General features: G+C 45.6%; 2 protein-coding genes across 2 annotated transcripts in view; one reads left to right on the top strand and one right to left on the bottom strand.

The window, feature by feature from the left end:
- HDAC4 (histone deacetylase 4) overlaps nt 1–1,673 on the top strand; it is a 99,392-nt gene extending 97,719 nt beyond the window's left edge. Inside the window, 1 exon segment of the mRNA XM_074100841.1 lies at nt 223–1,673. Coding sequence (XP_073956942.1) covers nt 223–283 — 61 coding nt within the window. The 3' untranslated portion in view covers nt 284–1,673.
- mio (GATOR complex protein mio) lies at nt 1,581–25,767 on the bottom strand. The gene is given in 20 exon segments (XM_074100842.1): nt 1,581–3,885; nt 4,668–4,775; nt 4,820–4,902; nt 5,188–5,295; nt 5,433–5,535; nt 6,981–7,107; nt 10,662–10,800; nt 11,216–11,386; nt 11,782–11,868; nt 11,870–11,963; nt 12,509–12,644; nt 13,811–13,904; nt 14,117–14,295; nt 15,558–15,693; nt 16,721–16,820; nt 20,831–21,032; nt 24,400–24,555; nt 24,636–24,785; nt 25,019–25,213; nt 25,486–25,767. Coding segments are annotated over 20 exon segments (2,568 nt in total). The 5' UTR covers nt 25,613–25,767; the 3' UTR covers nt 1,581–3,812.
- Nucleotides 25,768–26,369: the final 602 nt, after the last annotated feature.

The raw sequence follows: 26,369 nt of genomic DNA, 5'->3' as shown, positions 1-26,369 counted from the left end.
GTATTGCGATTTAAAATCTATGGCAGAATTGAGTTTCGGCAGGTTATGAATATATAATGTACTACAGTTTTCCACGTTCATAGAATGATCACTCGCCTACGAACATATTTCAATTGTCTTGTCTATTCACCTTACTGACGACCTGATGACACATACTGATACATACTGATGATACATAGTGTGTTTAGAGGCAGCTGCTTATATCGTGTTGTGTGTGCGCAGTTCGCCGGACAGCTCGCGGTCGGTGTCGGAGGAGCCGATGGAGCAGGACGAGGGCAAGTGAGCGCGGCCGCGCGCCCCCGCGCCCCGCGCCCCGGGCTCCGGCAGCGTACTGACACATTCCCGCGCGCGCGCGCAACGGCCGCCGCAGCGACCCTGATACTCGAATCTACGGTGCCTCGACACCCTGTTGTTGTTCTATGTCAACGTGTTACTTGTGTACTGAAGATTATTTATTTAGAACTATCGATATAGTGTGATGATACTTTGCGCTTGGTAAGTTTAAAAGAATTTATGTATATTTATGGAAGTCGTTCGTATATCATAGCGGTATGTGGTATGCCGGCGTCAGACGCCCCGCGGCCTCTTGCCAGCACATTCCAGCCGGGCGGGGCCGGCGGCGGCGGCGCGCGCCCCGCCGACTGACTCGCTAACGAAATGTGTCCTGCCAAATGTGTCCATCTCGAGGCGAGATGTTTGTAGTTACGTAAAAATAATTGTCTATTTGATGTAATAATTCATAATGAATTAGCTAAGCTATAGATAATACGTGTGTAGATGTTAAAATTAAGACAATCTTAATTTGAAAGCTTTAAAATGTAGTAAAATGATAATTTGTACAAAAAATATCAATATTTGGAAGAAATGTTTTATATGAATAATCTACGAAGTAGTTATATGTAATTATAGTAGGTGTCGTCGGTGCGACCACTAGAGAATTGCCTAAATGAATGTTATATGTTCCCTCGATGTGGGCGCGCAAACAAATTTATATATTTATATGAAAATGATACTCAAGATTGTTCTTGTCGCGAAGCCGCGGCCTCCCCCCGCGCCCAGTATTCACTCGTCTACCACACCAAAGATAGTAAACTTTTGAATTATAAAAATAAATTATTCTCGACTACTAACGGTAGGTATTTTTATTCACAACAAATTGTGAATTTCTTTCGTCTCTGTGATGTTGAAGTTATTCGTTCAAATCATGTGCGGAGAATGTTGTTTGTAGATGTGTTTTTAAAAGCATCATGATTTGTATATTTGTTGTAAGAACGGGAGTCCTACAGAATAAAAGGATGCTAATTCAATGGTGGATATTTTGGAAAGATAATGTTTTACACGTAGGCCCCGATGATCAAAGAAAATGTGCAATATGTAGTAGTTTCTGGCCCCGGTAAGAATACAGAGGTGCGAGGAGACTCGCCCTCGTTGGTATTGCGCCGGCGCGGGCTGCTACAGCCAGTCCGCAGCTCCGTACACGGCTGCAAGTGTACTTAGCGTCCCGCGGCGGCCTGGCCGCCGGCGGGACTCTGGCCCGTGCAGGATCCAATCCTTGTACGATAAATAAATAAACAATGTTGTGTCTTTGAAAATTTTATTGTTAAATTGGAATACAGATGAAATAATTATTTAATAAATGTATATATACATATATATATATATATTTGGAAATACATGAGCATTTTTATTTAAAACTGTTTTCATATGATTCAATTCAACCCAACGGCTGTGTTTATACTGGACAGAATTTTTTTCTTAATAAAATAGGTTGTATGATTAAAACACCTTTTCGGTGCAAGAGTACTGAATCCAGTATAAAGACATCCAGCAATTTAACCCTTAGTGCAAAAATAAATTGGCAGTTATAAGTCAACTAGAAAACTATCCTTTACTTAATGAATCATTTATACAAAAATCAACCTATCTATGTATAAAAATATTTCACTTATTTGCTTATAGAACTAGGAATATATCTCACATAATTGAACATTCATCAAGGAATGCCTCGTCAATAGGCTACCATCAGCACCATGTTTAGTAGGAGACAACAACATGCATACAAACAAACATTTGGTGAGGACAAGCATCGACTAGAATAATGTCGCTATACGTACCAGTCTTTACTATCCTTAAAATTATACAAAGAACAATTAACAAAAACACCAGTCTGCGTTTGCATTTAAAAATTACATTACAATAAATGCCTACGTTGTATTCATAAGTAAATGCTGCTGTTTTTTTTTATTCTCAATAAACTAGACACTTGGATAACCTGGGTCCATTTTTGAAGTTGCTATTTTGTGCATATTTGACCGAGTTAAATGAGAACAAACGCCCCAATTTTAGGGCTGTCACCGGCTTTTGCACCCGACTATAATTTTCAAAAAAATTGTCTTTATGCGTTTATTGCTTGACTTAAAAAATACAACTGAAAGCAACATTTTACTTGAAACAAACGATTAATAATAGCTTCATTAAACAACGTGAACGTAAAACGCTTGATTCCCAATACTTAATCACGAAGCAAATAATATGTCAACATGGCTGTCTGTCGTCGCTGGTTGCCGCTCTGCCGTCACACTGGCGCCATTGCCGCGCTGCGCGCGCGCATTTTGGATGTTACGAAGCTAGTGGTTAGTATGGCCAAGTCTTTAAGTAAGTTGGTATCCACGTCCACGATTCATTCGACGCGTCAAATTAACATCTAGTACAAATAAGCTATATAAAGTTTCGCCAAAACTTAAATTGGTGATGTTTAACGTCACCCTCATGTTTAACGGAACAAAACTAAAAAGTTGGGGTCTAAAAAGAAATCGAATTTCATATTTTAAAGCTATTGACTTTATCAGAGGACAATGTTTACACCTGACCATACAACCTGTTAGCTAAATTTCTAACTTATTTTAGACTGAAGACACTTCGCTGCTATAGAAGTTGGCCGGGTCTACTGCTAGACACTGCTGTTATCTATCTTCACTTGTCCATTCAAGGAACCAGCAGGTCTATTGTTTACGCCCGCTATTGCAATCGCATTATATCGCATATAAGAAAGTCAAATTTTGCTATAAAAAGTAGCTGACAGCGAACAGGGGACCGATTATAAATCACGTCCGTGAAAATACCAATCAATAATGCAAAATCTGTTTGCTGAAATTTCACTTTCGTTTGGTTTTCTTATGGGCGTAGTTAAAAAAAAATCGACCCACTGGTTTCCTTTTCAGAAGCAAACAACAGCTCACTTTACCTCTGTCTTGACCGCCCTACCAATGAAGTGACGCGCTCTGTACGCCACGGAACAAACCATCCAGTAGATAAATAGGGATTTATTTCAACTGTAAGGGTAGTTTCAGACTAGCTTCTTCTGCGCGTATACGGTCGTTTTGGCATACGTGCTTACACGCGCGCTACATTAAACCGTGTGGCAAAAGGCGCATTAACCTTTTAACGCCACGGTCGACAATTTATTTTTTAATGAAAATCGTTCCATATGCGCCACGAAATTCCGACATGGCCACTATGGCACTTTTTTCAGCTGTCGTGTTTTACCGACCGAGGCGGTCAAAGAGTTAATACGCGCCTACACGCGCTTCCAAAAATATATATATATATATAAAGCGCTAGTCCGAAACCGCGCTAACATTGTACTTCGAGTTGAATGTTGGTCATGTATTGACGTTGGCTTGTGAGCCTTTATTGGACGACTGTGAGGACTTGTCAGAGATGTCAGTGAGGGTGTTAGTGTCTTCGACTGGCCTGTGTGTCGGAGCGGCGTCGTGAGTGTGGGCGCGGGCGCGGCGCAGAGCGGAGCGGAGCTAGTGTCGGTCGGGCGCGTCCAGCGAGCTGCAGCGGCACGAGCACGAACTGACCGGGCACTCCGCGTGCTCTCTGCAACGATACACGGTGGATGGGAAACGGAAGGATTAGTTCCCGATTCTTGTTTCGACGGATTTTTTAAAAGATAACCCGCGATTTCCTCTGTGAATTTAGCATTCTCCCGCGGGTGCTATGCAATTTATTGAGAAAAAAAACTATTTTATTTCTTTCCGTTTAAATTTAAAAGTCGCTTTAAATTGGATTTTATAATATTCGTGTAAAATAAATGAGACGATGAGGATTAGAAATTAGATTTTAATTAAAGTAAGAAAAAGTGAGTCCCACATACCAAATCGAAAATTCGTATATAAATAAAAATGTGTCTAATAGATCTAATGTATTTAACAAATATAGTCAGCAGCAGAAGTGGATGAGCGGTTACGGTGCTCAAAATGATCTATACTCGACTGTACTGCCAAGGTAATAAGAAAGAAAAAAAAACATTTATTGCTCATGAAAAAAACACATATTCATTTGAAGGTGCTGAGTGTGAATATGCTCAGCTATGAGGCAAAAGGTTCAGGAGAATAATAGAGTGTTTAAATCATTTTGGGCACAACAACCGCTCATCTACTTCTGCTGCTGACTGTATCTTCATGATGGGAGACTATAAAATTTTATTTTAAATGTAACCTATGTGTTTAAGTCTGCGTTTCCACCAGGCGAGGAATGTGTAGAAGCTAAAGAAACGCTTTATTTACCTATCCTCGCTCCACTCGGCTTTACTATGGAAAAATCTAACGCTACGCCACCGAATCTTAAGCGAGTATCGTACAAAAGTGACAGTAACTGACCTGAACCAGCTGGCGAGGTGGTTGGCGTGTCCGCCGTGCCGGCACGACACGCACCAGCTGAACCAGCCCGCGAAGCTGGCGCCGCCCGCGCCTGCGCCCGCCCCGCCGCCGCCCCCGCGCCCGCGCCCGCCCCCGCCCCCGCGCCGCCCACCGCGCCCGCGCCCGTGCCCAGGTGCAGCAGGCACACGCCGCAGCGCGGCAGCGGCTTGCGACAGTTCGGGCACGCCGAGATTTGCTACAACACAAATGAAGACACACGTGTACATCTAGTTCGAAGGACCAAAAAGTCTTACGACGCATTTGCTACATTTTAAATGTCGATACACTTTTATTCTGGTTCCAAGTACCAAAAACTCGCATGACGAGATTTGCTACAATAGAAGCATTACACAACGCGTAGATAGGGCATTAATTGTCACTCATAACATTTTCTTTCTAAACTATCCATGCATATTTGCGACCTATGTACCATCAGGTGTCAATTGCTGGTCAGAAGAAAAATAAAGTTTTTATTTTTTACCTTCATTTTGGCTGCGGGCGGCGGTAGGCGCGCGAAGGCAGGCCGCGGCCGGTTCTGGCCGGGCGGCGCTGCCACTGACTTTCCACAATATGTACATGCTACGGACACCTGTAAAATACAAGGAATAGGGTCCAAGGGTCTAATACAGTAGTGGCCAAATTCATTTAACACAAGATTTACTTTAGTACTTTTACTATATTTTTTTAACTGGACCGACAGCCGTGATCGTGTGACGTGGGACATACCTGCCGGGGCACGGCGTCTGCGCCGGTATCGCCCTGCGAGACCCACGTGTCCAGCGCGCAGCGCGCCCACCACAGCTGCCAGCTGTCCAGGATGCTGCGGTAACTGGCGACACACAAATATTTATACGTTAGTCTGATGGTCGCTACCTGCTAAACTAACAAAAACCGGCCAAATGTAAGTCGAACTCTCGCACCCAGGATACCGTACAAATTTGTAAGTAGGGGGTGATTTTCGATTGGTTACTGACATAGAGAGATACGATAAAAAAAAACTGTATTGGTTGTGCTGTAAGAGCTACCTTCAAATCAAATTTCAAGTCTGTAGGATAACTGGAAATACCCTATAGGTTTTGATTCTCCGGCAATTTATATGAAAGCATCTTAAGCATCATTATTCATTGGCACCCGTCGGTTGACAGCGGGGATGTATTAGCTGCCGAGGCCCACCATGTAAATATTTTTACAAAATTCGTCAGAGCAATTTGAATCTAACTATTTCAGTAATAAAGTCGAACAGCTGTGGTGTAAAACAAGAGAAAAACAAAAAGTATTCACTTTGTTACATAGACATAAGTCCGTAATTCCCTTGAACTTATTGTGTACATTTAATTGAATTTTTAGGGCCACTAGGCTCAGGGGTTATACAAAATCAGACTGATTGACAGACAACGCGCAGCTTAAACTAGGACTAGACTTGGAATTTAGCAGACATATAAAACAAGGTAGAATAGAAATAAGGTAATAAAATAAGGTAGAATAGAAAGCTAGCCAATTTATTATCCTTTCACGGGAGCTTTGCAATGAGGGCTATCGTTTTTTGTCTCACTAGACGGCGCACTGTAGCGTGAGGTTTTTAAGTATGGCTTTCAAAGTCTGTTATTACGGGCGTGAAAACAAAGTTTAGATTAAATAATTTATTGAATCAGGCGTTACTTTGCGGAGGTCCATATCAATGAACTAAAAGAATTTCCTTGCTCACCCGCGACCTTACGATAGCTAAGCTTATGCAAAATATGCGTGTTCATGCAGTTCCTCCACCTCCACACTGTAAGAACACACACAAATCACACAAACCCATCTATCACCACCACCACACTACACTGACGCGTTTCGAACTCAACCAGAGCTCATCTTCAGAGTGACACAACCGTACACCATGCTACCAGTTGTACAACAACTGGTAGGAAATTCTTTTAGTTCGTTCAGATTAATATCATATTTAATACACCTTAAAACCGTACCATAAAAATATCGAGCATGCCACAGTGTTGCATAGTCCCCGTTTTGTTCGGAAAAAAGGGAGGACAAAGGTTTCCGAAAGACAAAACTGTCTCAAAACACAGACATTCATTGCCCCGGAACGCATATTTGCTATAATTAATTTCAGATATTGCAAAATATTCACAAATTTATTCTAATTATAAATAAACCCGCGTAGCTCACCCAAAAACTATGAGATTTGACATTTCGGAGACCTCACGCTACACTAGCGCCTCTAGTGGCGAATTCACACGCGATAGCCCTCATTGTGTAAGGTGTAAGAGTCACCTGTCGAGCCAGGCCGGCGGGATCTGGTCGGCGGGCAGGCAGCGGGCCGCCAGCAGCGCTACGGATTGCACGTCGCCCGTCTGCTCCAGCCAGCGCTGCAGTAGCGCTATTCCTTGCGGACCCATACCTGAGACACACAAAAGTAACCGAAAAATGTAGTACCAGAAATTAATGCCTCGGCAAGCAATTGCTGTTCTGGCCGCGGCGGTATTGTTTTTCCGAAAAATCTAAAAAAGCCAGATGTGACGTCTACTGTTGGTCATAGGTCTCGCGGGGCCGTGGGGCGTCGGTGTTAGAATGTTGTCCCTTTCTCCGGGGGCCGTAGAGAGGAAGAAAGAAGGAATAATACCAGAAGATGGGCAGCAGCGTCTTCTTGGTAACCTCTACGTCATATACTGCACACGCCAGCTCGTTTACTAAGCGTCTAAGCGTGGTGAGTATTTGCAACCTAAAAACGGAACTCAAAACGGAAGCAACCGACAATAACCTAACCAAAACCCACGACTTTGTCTCTTCAAAGTTCAATATCTCAAAAACGGTTACAGCGATTTTGATGAAACATGTCTAATAATAATAAATCCATTTATTTCGGGCAACTTGGCCCATACAATAAATACCTTACAAACTAAAATACATATAATCAATAATATTTCAAACTAGTTGAACCAAGTTGCTAGTCTAAGAACCATCGCTAGAAAACCTGATTTCAAATATAAAAAATCGCATTCAAATCGGTGCACCCGTTTAAGAGCTACCGTGCCACAGACATACACATAGACATAACAGACGCACATAGCGGTCAAACTTATAACACCCCTCTTTTTGCGTCGAGGGTTAAGGTGGAACGATTTCCATACTAATGTATAACACAATCATGTGCGCTTGAAAGAATAATTTGAAATTAAAATCACATCTGCTGACTTTTATTTTGTTCTTTATTTGAGGCATTTTTTATTTACCTAAAGAAAGCTTTGATTAATAGCTTAATCTAGATGAATATTTTAGTTATTTTTTGTCAATATGTGAGTGGACGGCGACAGTATCGTACGCCAACGGCTCGGTTAGTAGTGTGTGTTTCAGCTACGTTGTCAACACGCTGACAATTTGATGCTAAGCGACGTTGCCAGATTTCGTTTGATTTGTCTGATCAAAATCACATAATTAGCATTTTGAAGCTCGTTTAACTTTTTTTTTAATATTTTTGCTGGCCATAGGTACAAAGTCCGTCAGTCAAAAGACTGAAGTGCAACTGAGTGCAACGAACAAATGTATTGCCAATTCTTTGGGTTTCCGACAGAAATAAGGAAGAAAATCACATAACATTAACGTATTAACAAATAAGTACGGAAAATTGCATTAACGGATTATAAATTAGTAGTGATAAAATCAGATAAAGGCTGCATGGCTTGTGGCTTTTTCCATAAAATAAAAATAAAAAAACATCAAGTCAAATGTCAAATTCGTCAAGTCAGTCATAATTTTTTGTTCGTTTGTTGTCATAGGTTGTCATGACATTGTAAACTAATGGAGTAATTTTATCCTAAATTAAATTATCGTAATTTGTCCTCGAAACTGGCGGGATTATCATTATCTATAATCTATAATGTGAATGCAGTTATATTTTCAAGTATTGAACTGAATTATAATTCACATTGGAAACTATGAAGCCACGAACTTTTCGAAAAAAATACATAAAGCATCAATACTCTGGTCTCGAAAAAGACGCATTATAAGGAAATTAAAAAGTAAGTACAGTAGAGGCTGAGTACAACATACAACTTCCACCACCCCCGTGGGTACCGTAGGAATCGGCTGAGGGATAATATCAGAAGATGGGCAGCAGCGTTTTCCAAGCAACCCCACATCATATACTTACTACGCTCGCCAACCCGCTTATCAAACGTGGCGAGTATTGGCATCACGGGAAAATATGGGGGAGGCCTAAAGTCTCAGTTTCCATGACCGTAGGTGTTTAGGACAGATTTTTTTTACTGTTTTTTTTTTCCAAGTCCCCAGCCCCTTGGTAGCGGACTAACTTTTGAGCCTCATATCTCGGTAATTTTGGAGTTCAGAGAAAAGTTAATTTGACAAAATATGCTTCTTCAAAATATATTTTATTTTCATAATAAAATATTTAATTACAGAGTGAAAAAACACTGTCATAACATACATTGTCGGCTGGTAAGCTGTGTACGAGACTGGCACAAGACTGGAAAAGTGGCGTGAAAATGCAAGAGGCACTCAGCAGTGGTTGTATGTGGGCTAATTTAATTGACTGATGTAAATAAATAAATAAAAACTGACTTAGTGATGGACTTTTTATTTGTTGTTCAATAGAGCCTTCGATTACTACCCAACCAATTAAATGTGAAAGAAAAATAAACAAGTCTAATTTCATATTTTCAAGTGTTTTTCGTTGAAGGAAAATATCGTGAAGAAACCACCTGCTATATAATTAATGGTGTGTGCTATATTTTAATTCACACTGGGCCTGCGTTGAAAATAACGCCCAAGCCCTCATTGTGAGAGGAGGCCTGTGTATGTAGGTATAGGGATAATGATTATGACTAATTTTCTCATAGTATGTAATTATTTTTTTCGACTGGATGGCAAACAAGCAAGTGGGTCTCCTGATGGTAAGAGATCACCACCGCCCATAAACATCTGCAACACCAGGGGTATTGCAGACGCGTTGCCAACCTAGAGGCCTAAGATGGGATACCTCACGTGCCAGTAATTTCACCGGCTGTCTTACTCTCCACGCCGAAACACAACAATGCAAGCACTGCTGCTGCTGCTGCTGCTGAAGTGTATTGTAAATAAAAAATAAATAAACAATCGTTGAGTTACGGTCAAGGAAACTGAGTCACGTACCAGGGTGGAACCTATGTGCTACTAATGTCATGTTGACATCCCATACACTTGCCAAAGAAATCACAGTGCAATTAAATATGAAAAGGTTCCACTTGGATTCCACTCTGGTACGTGATTCGGTTTCCTTGACTTTGTAAAGGCGAACTTATCCCTCGAAGGGATCTCTACCAAGCAACCCTTGAGTGGATGTGAGGAATTCTCATAGTTCTTACTGTAGTTGTGCTGTGCATATTCAGATTTACCTAAAATTAAAAAAAAAAATGTTTGTGCCTAAATTAGGTCTTATAAATTTTTAGCTACACATTTAAAAAATATTAACATCATTAACTGAGAACAATAAAAAAAAAACAAAAAAAATTAAATCTTACAACGGGTTTGAACCCGAACTTCCTAAGCTGAGGGTAGGGTAAACTCTAGCCTTATGCAACTAGGCCAATCTGCTCTTTGATCATGAGAGCGAAATTAACAAAGACTTCTGTTTACAACAAATTACAAGCATGTGTGCGAAAATATCTCAGTCGAAACTGCAGCGATCAAGTGAAAGTATTTTCTAAATTAAAATACATCTGAAACTTGGTAGGATATATCACAAATTTCACGCTATTGGCGGTATGTACATTATTTTATAAAAATATCCACGATTTCATTCCTAAAAAAAATAAAATACGTGGAATTTGCACACTAACGTCATCTACTGGCGCTGTAGTGCCTAGCTGACCGTGACAAGCGACCTTAAAAAATAATGGAAATGTACAGCGTTAATTTAATTTCACGCTGACCTCCCCCCCCCCCACTCCTCCTCTTTACCGGTGAGCAATATGCCGGCGAGGTCGCCGCGCTGCACGGCTGCGTCGGCGCTGGCCTGGATGTACTCGTGGAGACGTGCGTCCGATAGGTACATGCACGCGAAAGCCACGCGGTCCTCCAGACGCATCTCGGTCTCATTCTGTGACAAATAAATATATCCTGGTCACAGCACCAAATGGTTATACAGCATCCTGGTCATGGCACAAACAGTAACGGTTATGACATTGATTACGAGATAAATGAGCATGCATGTCGCCTGATGGTATGCTCCATAATGTTCATGGACACGGATATACATGTATATTGAAGATATTCGAAAACAGCACAGGGGAAAATTCGTTCCACAATTTATTGGTGTAGAGCAAAAAATAGTTGCGAGTAAACAGTACTGTGGAAGAACACCTACTATCCAGATGATAATGATGGAAGGCCTACATTATTCTGACGACGTCAAGTAGTTTTTTACTATCGATCGTCCCCAGGCGGAGCATGGTGGGAGCGACTCAGGCCTGGTGTGTCACGCCTGGTCTACAACACTAAAGTATCGCACTGACCAGCACGGCGGAGAGGTCCGGCGGCGCGGCGTGTGCGCAGGAGGAGGCGGCCAGGAAGTGCAGCAGCGCACGCAGGTACGCGTCGGGCAGAGCGGGCGCCGCCGCCGACAGCGACTCGCGCCACAGACGCTCCTCGCTCAGCCCCGCCAGCGCCAGCGCCACCACTCGCAACTTAAACGCACAACGGATCGTTTTACTGCTATTGTATCATTTCATTCCTGATACAATACAGTACAATAGAATGACTAATTTTTGGTATACTAAAAATAAAATAAAATAGTGAGCAATTTAGAAAACAAGTAATTATAACACACTGATACATTCCATATACACCTCGTACAAACGTAGTAAAAAAGTAAGAAAACATTTTATTCGTGACATGAAAAAAAAATACAAAATACGCACGTTACGAAATGGACTCAAATCAACAAACTGTCGGTCTTGCGGACGGCGCCGATCTTAGTATGTTCTCATCGTCATTTTTCTCATAATAAATTCCATCATGTCTTGAATACGATCTTCGAAGCGTGAAGCGTGTTAGAGAATAAGGCTTCGTCGTCTGATACCTGCGGGGAGGCTGCGCGCGCCAGTATGTCCAGCGCGCTGCGCAGGCGCAGGTGGAAGGCGGCGAGCGCGGCGGCGCGGCACACGGCGTGCCTCGGCCTCCGCGCGCTCGACGCCCGCGCCGGCGTTCTCCCAGCCCCAGCCCCAGCCGCACAGCTGCAGCGCGCGCGTGCGCTCCGCACTCCTGCGCACACAAACCACCTCACTACTGATGGAATGCATAATGGTTTTCCATCGGGGAAACTCAGATTTCAATTGGAATACGACGGCACCCGAAATGTCAGCCAAATTTTGTTTTTAATCAGTCGAACAAACCGCCCCGCTTCAAACCAGGATTAAAGATGCACAAAACGCTTGCCGCGTTGCTCAGTAACAGCGAAGGACAACCTTTGCACCAGAAATGGCCCAGAGCGGGGGTCAAGTTGTATTGTATTCATCATCATCATCCCAGCCTATATACATCCCACTGCTAGACACAGGCCTCATCTCAGAATGAGAGGGCTTGGGCCGTAATTCCCACGCGGGTCCAGATGAAAAACGTACGGCAGTAAGATGAGGTACTAAAGCTAATGAAGAGAGCACAATAAATACAAACTTTTCAATAAAATGCGACAAAAAAATCTTTACACCATACATCTACACGCACACACTCATCATGTAGATGGAAAAAAAATTCGACTTATCCATGCGGTCGGTGGGATGTATGGGGTGGGGGAGGGGGGTACTTGCCGGTAGAGCGTGACCCGTCGGCTGGGCAGGTCGGGCAGCAGCGAGGGCACGGGCTCTGAGCGGTAGCCGCCGTCGCCCGGCGCGCGCAGCACGCCGCACACGCCCGGGTGACGCGACCCTACGTTGCGGATGCAGCCTGGACAACACAACCAAAAAATGTACCCCTTAAAACACTTTTAGGGCCGCCACATACTCGGAATTCAATAAATTCATTAAATTCCGATTCGGAGCTCGGAACGCAGTAAATACATACAAATCTATGGACCTAGCACAATACAAATTCCGCATGCCTTTAGAATTGAAATAAACATACGTGTGTGATGTATTTACGGAATTCCGAACCGGAATTTCGAATTTAAATCCCGAAACAGAATTGCGAGTGTATGTGGCGACCCTTAGGGCGCGCGCCTGCGGCCGCGGGTACAGGTGAAAACCGTCGCACGCGACGTGAGCAGTTAGCACTGCTCACGCTATTTTTCAACAGGCGTCCACCCGCTCCGTGCAAACTGCGTCAGCTAGTGTACGCTTTTACATTTTTCATTTAGCCTATCCTGTAATTACATTAATGTTAAGAAGACCAAGTACATGATTGTGAGTCAGAAAAAACAGACTGTTAATGTTCTCTATATCAACAATCAAGCAGTGGAAAGAGTTAGTTCCTTTAGATATCTTGGCTTCATTTTTAAACAACAGGAAGACCACAGTACGGAAGTAAAATGTCGCATAGAACAGGCCCGACGAGCCTTTGGTAGAATGTCTCATCTTCTTTGCAACCAGAATCTCAAACTCTCCACAAGATGTCGCTTAGTGCGTTGTTATGTTTTTTCCGTTCTTCTGTATGGAGTGGAAGCTTGGACGTTGACTCAAGCCATGAGGAAGAGGATGGAAGCTTTCGAGATGTGGGTATACAGAAGAATGTTAAAGATATCATGGACGGATAGAGTAAGGAACGAAACGGTATTGCAGAGAATGAATAAAAGCTTGGAAGTGATACGTTGTATAAAACTGAGGAAGCTGTTGTATTTGGGGCATGTAATGCGTAACAACAAGTATGGTCTGCTTCAGCTTATTATCCAGGGGAAGATACAAGGCCGCAGACCATCTGGCCGTAGACGTACCTCCTGGTTAAGAAATCTTAGAGACTGGTTCGGAATGAGTACCAGATCCCTCTTTCGATCGGCAGTCTCTAAGGTTAGGATAGCCCTAATGAACTGCCAAGAAAAGGTCTCTCATCTTTTTCATGCAAAAAATTTAAATTTATTGAATGGTCAAAATCTATTTCTAAAAAAGTTTGACTCTCACCATCTTCAACGAGAGATTTGCTGAGCGCCAGAAAATGCCAGAGCCCTCCTAGCGCTTCGTCGTCCGCTAAATCTGCATTCTGCCACATATCGGGCTGAAAAAATTACACAAACTTGATCAATACAAACAGTTGACACTGCGTAATTGTAATACGTATATTTTAAACATTTCACATTTTTTATTACATTTCGTACATTCAATTTTCAAAACACAATATCCAATTTTCACTACACTTTGCATCAGGCCTGAAGGAACAAATCATAGGAGCTCCGCCAAGCGGTGGTCGCGCACATCGCTTGTAATCACCTTGAGCCCGTAGTCCGTGAGCGCGCGCTTGCGCATGCGGAAGGAGACGTCGTTGATGGCCTGGTAGAAGTCTTCCCTCATGAGGCGCAGCGCGCCGCCGCCCGCCGCCCACACCAGCCCGCCGCCCGCGCCCCAGTTCACCGTCACGCGCTCGCACACCGTGTAGTCAGTGATGCTGCCTGTAACGACACTCGATATTGTCCACCGCTCACAGGCTGGTTTGACCAATAGGCAAACTAAGCAAATTCCTAGGGGCCCCGCGTCAGCAATAGGCACTGCGCAAGCCCAATAAAAAATTGAAATGTTTGATAAACTGAAAATTATAAACAAATATTTGAATCCTCGATGACAATAGGTATTAGATATTAGCTTTTCTTCAATGCATGTTAACAGTTGATTTGATTAAATTAAATTTGAAAAGAGCGAATGATTTTAGAACGGCTAGAAAGCACCGCACGGGGTGCGCGGGGTGCCAGCTGAAGCTGCTGAGGGCGCCGCAGCCGGGCGCCACGTCCCGCTCCAGCACGGACACTGGGGTACTGACCGGGCGCCACGCACAGGGTCCGCACGGGGTGCGCGGGGTGCCAGCTGAAGCTGCTGAGGGCGCCGCAGCCGGGCGCCACGTCCCGCTCCAGCACGGACACTGGGGTACTGACCGGGCGCCACGCACAGGGTCCGCACGGGGTGCGCGGGGTGCCAGCTGAAGCTGCTGAGTGCGCCGCAGCCGGGCGCCACGTCCCGCTCCAGCACGGACACTGGGGTACTGACCGGGCGCCACGCACAGGGTCCGCACGGGGTGCGCGGGGTGCCAGCTGAAGCTGCTGAGGGCGCCGCAGCCGGGCGCCACGTCCCGCTCCAGCACGGACACTGGGGTACTGACCGGGCGCCACGCACAGGGTCCGCACGGGGTGCGCGGGGTGCCAGCTGAAGCTGCTGAGTGCGCCGCAGCCGGGCGCCACGTCCCGCTCCAGCACGGACACTGGGGTACTGACCGGGCGCCACGCACAGGGTCCGCACGGGGTGCGCGGGGTGCCAGCTGAAGCTGCTGAGTGCGCCGCAGCCGGGCGCCACGTCCCGCTCCAGCACGGACACTGGGGTACTGACCGGGCGCCACGCACAGGGTCCGCACGGGGTGCGCGGGGTGCCAGCTGAAGCTGCTGAGTGCGCCGCAGCCGGGCGCCACGTCCCGCTCCAGCACGGACACTGGGGTACTGACCGGGCGCCACGCACAGGGTCCGCACGGGGTGCGCGGGGTGCCAGCTGAAGCTGCTGAGTGCGCCGCAGCCGGGCGCCACGTCCCGCTCCAGCACGGACACTGGGGTACTGACCGGGCGCCACGCACAGGGTCCGCACGGGGTGCGCGGGGTGCCAGCTGAAGCTGCTGAGTGGCGCCGCAGCCGGGCGCCACGTCCCGCTCCAGCACGGACACTGGGGTACTGACCGGGCGCCACGCACAGGGTCCGCACGGGGTGCGCGGGGTGCCAGCTGAAGCTGCTGAGGGCGCCGCAGCCGGGCGCCACGTCCCGCTCCAGCACGGACACGCCCCGCCCGTACTCCTCCAACTCTGCTTCCACAACCTGCGACATGAATCACCTCAAACACTTGCCTATTGCTACTGTCCAAATTCGCAACATTCAAAGTCAAAATCTTTATTCAACTTAGGCTATAACAAGCACTTATGTCAAAAATAAATCTATCACGGCTCTGTTCAGAAGAGTTCAGCAAGAAACTTAACGAAGCAATTTTCCCTTTTAAAACTTATTTAATGACTTATATCATAAGTATTTAACAACAGCTACATTTTTACAAGCTTTTATTTAGTTTCACCTGTCCCGTTGTCTGTCTGTCTGTAATCAAATTTTAAATTCAACACACTTCCAGTAGTTGGATTGAAATTTGGTATACTTATGTAAATTGTGTGACAATACAATAATCTGGTAGTGACATCCTGGTTGTCCAGCCAGGATCGTCTCCACAGGATGGAACTCTTCAGCGGTTAATGGCATCGACTTGAAATTTAGTATACAAATATAGTTTAGGTGACAATACAAGCGCAGTCAAATAAAAGTATAGTCAGCGAAAAAAGCTTGTATTAAAAATGCAATTTTTACCAAAACTTATTAACACTGAAGTAAGGGATCACCAATACACCAATTATTTCCAAACATCTCTGTCTGTCTATCATTAAATAATACGGCTTAGATATTAGAGTTATCGATAGAGGTTTTGAGAGACATAAACATTATCCTCATTTGGGCTCCACAGGAAACCAGCGTTACTGCACATAATGTGCGGCAACACATGCTGAGTGGAGACCCTTTTTGGTATCCTGTGGTGTCACCAACTAACATAGTTTTAGTGCTAGTTTTAGGGGCTGTTTCACCATCCATTGATTAGTCTTAACTGACGGTTAAATGTGATGCCGTCTCCGTCTATTCGAACAGTACAAATAGAGACGGCATCACATTTAACCGTCAGTAAGACTAATCAATGGATGGTGAAACAGCCCCTTAGTCTTAGTTTTAGGTGGCAGTTATGGAGCCGAGATAAACCCTTCTTTCTTTCTCATTTTGTAAGCGGGCGCACGGCGCACGGCGCACTCACCATGTCGCTGTTCGCGTGCTTGTAGTCGCTGTTGGCCTGCTGGATGTCGTGCAGCCGCAACATGTGCGAGTCGCGCTGCAGCGACATCAGCAGGTTGCGTCTACAACACAAACACAATGCACTTTTTGATCATTTGACACCAAGGCGGGCCAGGGTTAGCTATATAACCCGGGTTAAGTGTTAACTCAGTGTCAAAATTCGCGTTTGCAGTAGTAAATGTAATCTATTTTATCTACATGCATATCATAACTTCCCTATTATATGTTCAGAAACGACTATCAAATGGCCTTTATTAAGAAACCTGGTATCTGCGGGTGCATCTTAATGTTCACATTAAAGTACAGTGCATCTTAATGTTTACATTAAAGTATCGGTAATACTTTTTTTAACAATGCATATCTGTACATATTGTAGAAAACTTATGCATGCATGTAGATAATAATTATTATTCAAAGTCAAAGTCAAGTCAAAGTCAGTCAAAGTCAAAGTCAGTCAGTCAAAGTCAAAGTCAAAGTCAAAATACAGGCCATATCTGAACATATTATACATAGAAAACTTATGATATGCATGTAGATAAAGTTATGTATGCGGCTATACATATTAGGCATTATGCACCAGCCACATAAATAACTATTAAAACGTAAATAATATGTTCGGTGTTTAAAACACATTAAGAGATACCGTGAATTTTTTTTTATTCGGCTGGATGGCAAACGAGCAAGTGGGCCACCTGATGGTAAGAGATTACCACCGCCCATAGACACCTGCAACACAAGGGGGACTGCAGTTGCGTTGCCAACCTAGAGGCCTAAGAATGGGATACCTCAAGTGCCAGTAATTCACCGGCTGTCTTACTCTCCACGCCGAAACACAAACAATGCAAGCACTGCTATTTCAGGGCAGGATTAGCGAGCAAGATGGTGGTAGCAATCCGGGCGGACCTTGCACAAGGTCCTACCACCTGCACATTGAATTACCTGTAAAAATGTAACCAAAAACGCTGTTTTTCAATACTTCTCGTATAAGGTTAAGACAAGTCTTTGGAAGCTGCAAACTTAAATATACACTAGTAGTAGTGGTTCTAACAACACAAAAAAAAAACAGAACTAGCAGTTTGCGATATTAATGTACTAATATGACCGGCTTAATACATATAATCAGTTTGTTTTACACCTACGACAAAATCAATATGCACTGCTAACTAGTTGGCCAATAGTATTTTATGTAACTGTATCGTAATAGGGGTCCTTAAAACACGAATGTCATAATAGGGTCACATGAGTGTTTTCAGGCCTAATTACATACAGTTGCATACAATATTTTATCTGTATCCATATATTAAATCCTCTATCATACGTTCCGCGAACCATTGAGAATGACTTGCATTAACGATATGTCTGCCCCACGAGCTGCGCCCGCTGCGCGCGCGACGGCCTACTGCTGCACGTGGTCGCATTTCTGTATCGTAATGACCATTACGATACAGCCGTGTTCATAATAGAATGCAATGTCGTAATGCTGGTCATTACCTATGGTTTTTGAACGTATAATTGAGGATTTACTATATGGGTGTAGATAAAACTTGTAAAGTAACATTTTGTGAACCTTTTACCTCACCCTAAGTGACCATTACTCTAGTAGAAGTCATCCTACCAGCAGTAGTTGATAATGGAGAAACAATGTAGTAAAGTAACGCCTGAATCGATCAATAACTTTTTTGCCGCAAGACTAAATAGTCAGCACGTGAGGCGGGGAAGGGGTGGGTGTCACCTGGTGGGGCACCACTGTATTTTTGAGCAGCGCGACGGGCGGCGGCAGCGGCAGGGGGGGAGGGTCACCTGGTGGGGCACCACTGTATCTTGAGCGGCGCGACGGGCGGCGGCAGCGGCTGGGGGGGGGGTCACCTGGTGGGGCACCACTGTATTTTGAGCAGCGCGACGGGCGGCGGCAGCGACTGGGGGGGGGGGTCACCTGGTGGGGCACCAATGTATTTGAGCAGCGCGACGGGGGCGGCAGCGACTGGGGGGGGGTCACCTGGTGGGGCACCACTGTATTTTGAGCAGCGCGACGGGCGGCGGCAGCGACTGGGGGGGGGGGTCACCTGGTGGGGCACCACTGTATCTTGAGCGGCCGCGACGGGGCGGCGGCAGCGGCAGGGGGGGGGGGTCACCTGGTGGGGCACCACTGTATCTTGAGCGGCGCGACGGGCGGCGGCAGCGGCAGGGGGGGGGTGTCACCTGGTGGGGCACCACTGTATCTTGAGCGGCGCGACGGGCGGCGGCAGCGGCAGGGGGGGGGGTCACCTGGTGGGGCACCACTGTATCTTGAGCGGCGCGACGGGCGGCGGCAGCGGCAGGGGGGGGGTGTCACCTGGTGGGGCACCACTGTATCTTGAGCGGCGCGACGGGCGGCGGCAGCGACTGGGGGGGGGGGTCACCTGGTGGGGCACCACTGTATTTTGAGCAGCGCGACGGGCGGCGGCAGCGACTGGGGGGGGGGTCAACCTGGTGGGGCACCACTGTATTTTGAGCAGCGCGACGGGCGGCGGCAGCGACTGGGGGGGGGGGTCACCTGGTGGGGCACCACTGTATCTTGAGCGGCGCGACGGGCGGCGGCAGCGGCAGGGGGGTTGTCACCTGGTGGGGCACCACTGTATCTTGAGCGGCGCGACGGGCGGCGGCAGCGACAGGGGGGGTCACCTGGTGGGGCACCACTGTATCTTGAGCGGGGCGCGGGCGGCGGCAGCGGCAGGGGGGGGGTGTCACCTGGTGGGGCACCACTGTATCTTGAGCGGCGCGACGGGCGGCGGCAGCGGCAGGGGGGGGGTGTCACCTGGTGGGGCACCACTGTATCTTGAGCGGCGCGACGGGCGGCGGCAGCGGCAGGGGGGGGGTCACCTGGTGGGGCACTGTATCTTGAGCGGCGCGACGGGCGGCGGCAGCGGCAGGGGGGGTGTCACCTGGGGGCACCACTGTATCTTGAGCGGCGCGACGGGCGGCGGCAGCGGCAGGGGGGGGGTGTCACCTGGTGGGGCACCACTGTATCTTGAGCGGCGCGACGGGCGGCGGCAGCGGCAGGGGGGGGTGTCACCTGGTGGGGCACCACTGTATCTTGAGCGGCGCGACGGGCGGCGGCAGCGGCAGGGGGGGGGGTGTCACCTGGTGGGGCACCACTGTATCTTGAGCGGGGCGACGGGCGGCGGCAGCGGCAGGGGGGGGGTGTCACCTGGTGGGGCACCACTGTATCTTGAGCGGGGCGACGGGCGGCGGCAGCGGCAGGGGGGGGTCACCTGGTGGGGCACCACTGTATCTTGAGCGGCGCGACGGGCGGCGGCAGCGGCAGGGGGGGGGTCACCTGGTGGGGCACCACTGTATCTTGAGCGGGGGACGGCGGCGCAGCGGCAGGGGGGGGTCACCTGGTGGGGCACCACTGTATCTTGAGCGGCGCGACGGGCGGCGGCAGGGCAGGGGGGGTCACCTGGTGGGGCACCACTGTATCTTGACGGGCGGCGGCAGCGGCAGGGGGTCACCTGGTGGGGCACCACTGTATCTTGAGCGGCGCGACGGCGGGCAGCGGCAGGGGGGGGGTGTCACCTGGTGGGGCACCACTGTATCTTGAGCGGCGCGACGGGCGGCGGCAGCGGCAGGGGGGGGGGTGTCACCTGGTGGGGCACCACTGTATCTTGAGCGGGCGACGGGCGGCGGCAGCGGCAGGGGGGGTGTCACCTGGTGGGGCACCACTGTATCTTGAGCGGGGCGACGGGCGGCGGCAGCGCAGGGGGGGTCACCTGGTGGGGCACCACTGTATCTTGAGCGGCGCGACGGGGCGGCGGCAGCGGCAGGGGGGGTCACCTGGTGGGGCACCACTGTATCTTGAGCGGGGCGACGGGCGGCGGCAGCGGCAGGGGGGGGTCACCTGGTGGGGCACCACTGTATCTTGAGCGCGCGACGGGCGGCGGCAGCGGCAGGGGGGGGTCACCTGGTGGGGCACCCACTGTATCTTGAGCGGGGCGACGGGCGGCGGCAGCGGCAGGGGGGGGGGTCACCTGGTGGGGCACCACTGTATCTTGAGCGGCGCGACGGGCGGCGGCAGCGGCAGGGGGGGGGTCACCTGGTGGGGCACCACTGTATCTTGAGCGGCGCGACGGGCGGCGGCAGCGGCAGGCTGAGCAGCGGGCGTTCGAAGCTGCGCGCGTCCCAGACGCACACGACGCCGTCCCCGCGCGACGCCAGCTGCCACGCGTTGAACGGGTCTGCGCACACGCCGTAGCAGTGTCGCGAACTCGCCACGCTCACCGCTTTGTTCGATAAGTCTGTAAAACGACACCGCTATTTAAGAAACCCACCGTTGAAACCAATTAAAAGAAAATTGTGGTCTTGTGTTCAAAAAGTACTCCTATACTGTTATTTGTGATTTACTTAGTCACAAACATAAATATAAGGACATACATAACAAGATTCTGGAAAAGTCTATATTGTCTATTCCCCATAACAGCACTTGCATAGTAGTGTTGCTAAAACACATTTTAATGATAATTTATAATTTTAAATAATTTTATTTCTTTGTGTTACTACCCTTTTAAATGAGATTACATGTTACTAACAATCTATGGACCCTGGTCTGCAATAAACGTTTATTATTATATTATTATTAAAACGTTACTGCAACTACTTTTTTTTTCTTAATTTGTTCGTTCGGACAGGCTAAGTTGCAGCCACTTACTTGATTCATATGGTTTTTATACACAATAAAATTTTCCACACAATCTATACCTGCCGACATAAGTACCTCACACGTATTTTTAACATGATCAGTGGCAAGTAAACATCAATTAAAAACAAATTTATCTAAACAATATTTGTCATTTTCATATTTCCCACTCGTTTATTGTTGTTTACCTTCTTTTTGCGTTCGCCATACTTATTACCGACTGCCCAAAGGAGGGTTAGTATAGAATAGAATAGAAATATGTTTATTCAGCCAACACATCATGACAAAAAAAGAGAAGACACATTTACAATAGTACATTGTGTCTTAAGGGCGGTAAATAAGGAATTACGAACGAGAGTCTATTAGAAGCCCGAAGTCGAAGACTGAGGGCTTTAATGAGTCGATGTTCGTAATTCTAGTACCGCCCGTGCGACATACAATGTTTTTCATCACATTTGCAAGTAAAATTTTATATTTGTAAAAGAAAAAATACAATTGTTCCAAATATTGGCGATACCTTGGGCTGCGCTCTTAGCAACGTCGCCCTCTACCTCCCTCGGCATGCGCCGCAACGTGCGTGTGCATGTGGTGGTCCATGTGGTCCTGCAGCAGCACCATCAGTACGGGCACCGACTCATTGACCGTCCTTGGGCTTCATGACAAGAAAATGTGTACGCGCAATGACTCATTTACTGACCACGGGTTTCATGACACGCCCATGAAGGTCGAGGGTTTTATTTGGGGCGTTGCAACCAAGGTAGCCTGCATGTTACGACACTGTTTACGAGCAAGTGTGATGAAAAATTATAAAGAATACAAGAACAAACAAATAATGATGTAAAGCCGAAATGGTCTCCACTCAGCGGTGCCGTTGGCACGACTAGCGTTGTCAACAGCGCTGGTTTTCTGCGGAGCCAGCCAGGTGTGCGGAACAGCACTAAAGTATAAGAAAGTTTAAAGTTTTTCTCTGAAGTTGATTGTATAAATAACTCAAAAAAAGCTCAGACGTCTTCTTCTTACGATGATCGCTACGCTCCACCATTTGCCTCTTTTGACCCCTGTTATACATACATCTATTGCATAAATTACTAAAAACTACCGATAATAATACGACATACTCTGGGTTAGTCTCACTTCGTCTAAAAAGCAACTGGTCTAATAAAACAAAGATTATTTCACTACACAGGGTGTCCCGTAAGTAATACGACAAACTTAAATGGGAGATAGGTGGGCAGGTCATCTACCAAATATAAAACAAATTACCTTAGTAAGAATTTCACCGTTTTCAAGATATTTAGATTTTTAGGATTTTTTGGAAAAATGTATACCCACGCTAAGATTTCAATTTCTTATTATATTTTGAATTGTTCGTGCGCCTCCCCCTAACCCTTCGTGCGTGAGTCCGAATCGCTCTTGGCCGGTTTTTTATATTTGGTAGATGACCTACCCACCTATCTCTCATTTAAGTTTGTCGTACTACTTACTATAATATAATATCGAGTCTTTAAAAAAGTGTCAGACGTACATGATATCAATACTCGTAATAAGCACAAGCTTGCCGTTCCAAAATTCCGTTTACGGAAAGTAAGCAAATCTTTTGTGGGAAACTGTGTGAGATTTTACAATAAAGTTCCTGTAGAAGCATGGAAATTGCCACACAACTCTTTTAAAGAATACATAAGAGTGCACTTCTGAAGAAAGCTTACTATAAAGTTGAGGAGTACTTATGTGATGATGCGACATGGCCTAAACTGAAAGCCGATGAAAATTAGGATGTTGATGTGTGATGTGATGTATTCGTGTTTGTGTATGTGTGTGTGTGTGTTTATGTCGGTGTATAAATAAGTGTTGTGAAGTGTGACTGGCAGTGTCCCGGCGCATTTCGTGTCTAGTTTCTGGTTCTGTTGCCGTTGTCCACGTTGCAGAATTTAATTTAAAATATTTTATTGGTTGACATTGGAGACCTTATACATCTCCATTTCTTTATTTTAATAATTATTTTAAGTTTTTGACATTGGAGGCTTTTTACACCTCTGAAGATTGTATAATTTGGTTAATTAAATTAGTTTACTTTGACATTCAGAGACTATATACATCTCTGAATTATTAGATTAGGAATTTTATTTATTGTTAACTCAGGGACTTTCTACATCCCCTTGCTATATAGTAATTTTATTATTAACTCAGGGACTTTATACATCCCCTTGCTATATTTAAGGCTGTATATTGTTAAGCTTATGGATTTTAAACGTGTATATTTTTAGTTTAATTTCTAGTCACAGGCCCGCGACGTCGAAGCTCCCAAGACGATCCCATAGAGCTTATGGGAACGGAAGCAATACCATGCACTCGGTACCGCTCTGCTTTCAGAGCATGACATGAGTTCGTGTGAGCTAACTTTGGGGGCAGACGTGAGCTTGCCTTCGGAATCCAAAAGTTTAATGGTTACTTGACCTGAAATGTAAATTTCAGAATTAAATTATTATTATTATAATTTTTTTTTTTTTTTTTAATTTATGACGGTGGAAGCATTCTACACTTCCACTGAACGTAGATCATAGTTAGAGTTTAGTTTTGTAACTAAGGGACCCCATACATCCCTGTATTATTATTTTGTATTTTCTTTTATTTCATTGTATACTGTAGTTTTTAAGTATTTTATTTGTAATTTTTTATGTTGAAAAAATGACTTTCTGCCAAGTTTCTTGCGGCGCATTCTTCTTGGCAATGATGGTCTTTCCGAAAGCGCTGGTAGTTTAAAAAAATGACGTGTAAAAGTGCCCATTGCGGCCTATTTACTGAATAAATGATTTTGATTTTTGATTTTTGATTTTTTGATTTTGATTTTACGGGACAACCTGTATAGTAACTTTTCTGTCATCATACAACATGTTTTGTAATTATGTACTTATCTTATACTTACAAACTTTTGATCTTAAATTCAATCATTTTTGTTTCAAAGACATTACCTCTAAGATCAAATATTTTGATGAATTTCATGTTCATAGAAGCAAGGAGAGTACGATTCGATGAGTTTGTCCACGCAACATTGTGACATGTTTCTGACAGGCCCATCTCAGCTATGGGCCGAGAAGCGTCCTGTGTGGGAGGGGCTGTGTCCGTTTCTGAAACAAAATACAGATTCATTATACTTCCTACCAAATAAATTGACAAGAGTAAAAAAACAAAATAATATTTTCTTTACGTAATGACTCCTCTGATGTGCCCATGCCTCTGGTGACGTCCCACACGAGGATGCAGTGGTCACTGCGGTGCTTCTCCAGAGCCACCCCCAGCATGTTAGTCTCCACATGGCTCCAAGCCACTGAATTACAAAGCCGAGGATAGCGGGGCACTGTAAAAATTTAATCATTGTTTTGGGAATACATATTGTTTTTTTTGTAATATAATCAAATTTTATTTACATTCAAAAGATAAAAATACCTATGTACATACTACAATTAACATAAAAATAACTTATTATATTATTATTATTACTTATTACTTTTATTTATTATATGTATGTACTTCCAAACAGATAAAATAAAAAAAGTGAGTAAGGTTAATAAGTATCTTATTTTGCCATACCAAAGTCCCTGCCGACCAGTCCTAGTGGATCATAAGTCTGTTTGAGGCTGGTGAGAGAGACTCTTCCATTGGAATGACCGAGGGCCAACAGTGGGTCTGGCTGCTCAGCTATAGCACTGATGTCCACGCAACGGACACCGCTCGCGCTCTGGGACGCTACCACCGTCGCACCGCGGGTTGATGATATCTGAGCAACTATTACACAAAAAAAAACGGTTTTTAAAATCAGTTTAAATTTTGTTCTATAGACCATCATAATAAATAAGTATGCATGAAGGGAATCATTTAGATAGAAAGAAAGCAATTGATTAATCCGCAGATATCATAGAATGCAGAAATACACACAAGTATTACCGGAAAATTTCAAACGAAAGTTTGAAATGTAAGGTAGACAGATGTAGGTCTTTATGGATTCTTTGTCAGAGTTGAAGTATTTACACACATTAGTAAGAGATCAGAAAACTTACATGTACTTTTCTTCTCGATATCTTTTAAACGAGCAACCTCGTATAATGTTATGTCAGGACCCCATATTATGAATTTGTCGAAGTGCACAGGTGACCAAATAACATCCAATTTAGTGCCGGCCATCATATTAATTGCAAATGATGTTGATGCATTGGAGACACTATATTCTTCAGCTATATTCCCACGTGCGTGCACCTTTGGCGTGCACTAAACTAAAATACTTCAAAACAAAATGTTAATCGTTTTGTGACACAAAAATAAATAATGGAAACGGCCAGTGTTGCCAACCACTCGAAACTTGATATGGCCCTTTTTCAAGCTTGAGGCTACTCACCGAATGTAGCCAAATTTGAGCTGAAGTAGCCTAAAAAAGTAGCTCATAATAATGTTTTATTCTAGATCTCCAGCCATCTAAACACACGCTTATTTTATTACGCGCAGAGGGCATAAAGTGCACTGCGCGTGCAGTATAATAATAACGCATTCAGGATGCTATTTAAGCTACCACTATGGCATGTTTGCTGAGGCAATGAGGATCGATAGTTTCCATGCCATCATGAAGAAGCGGTGTGCATCCATGTTGGGTTGATGGCACACTGATAATGTCCTCTACGCTACGTATCCGTCCGACGTATCCGTCGACGGCGAACCCTTCTATGAATTAAATCGGTTTGCTCCGGTCATGTGACCGAATGTGACTCGCAAACCCGAACTTTGTGCTAAAAGTGCGGTCGCAAGGCGCACAGAACAGCTGTCTCGAAGAGTTGTAAGTGTACAAGTACACATGTTTGGATTTAGCTTTTTGTAACTGGCGCTTGGCGTCAAGATCTTCCAGACGAGCTATTTTTAAGGCGCCAGATGAGAAGGGGTTGACATTTTTTAG

The sequence above is a fragment of the Choristoneura fumiferana genome, chromosome 17, assembly GCF_025370935.1.
Source record: "Choristoneura fumiferana chromosome 17, NRCan_CFum_1, whole genome shotgun sequence".
NCBI lineage: Eukaryota > Metazoa > Arthropoda > Insecta > Lepidoptera > Tortricidae > Choristoneura > Choristoneura fumiferana.
The sequence above is the reverse complement of the archived record's forward strand: the minus strand, read 5'-3'. Positions and strand labels throughout refer to the sequence as shown.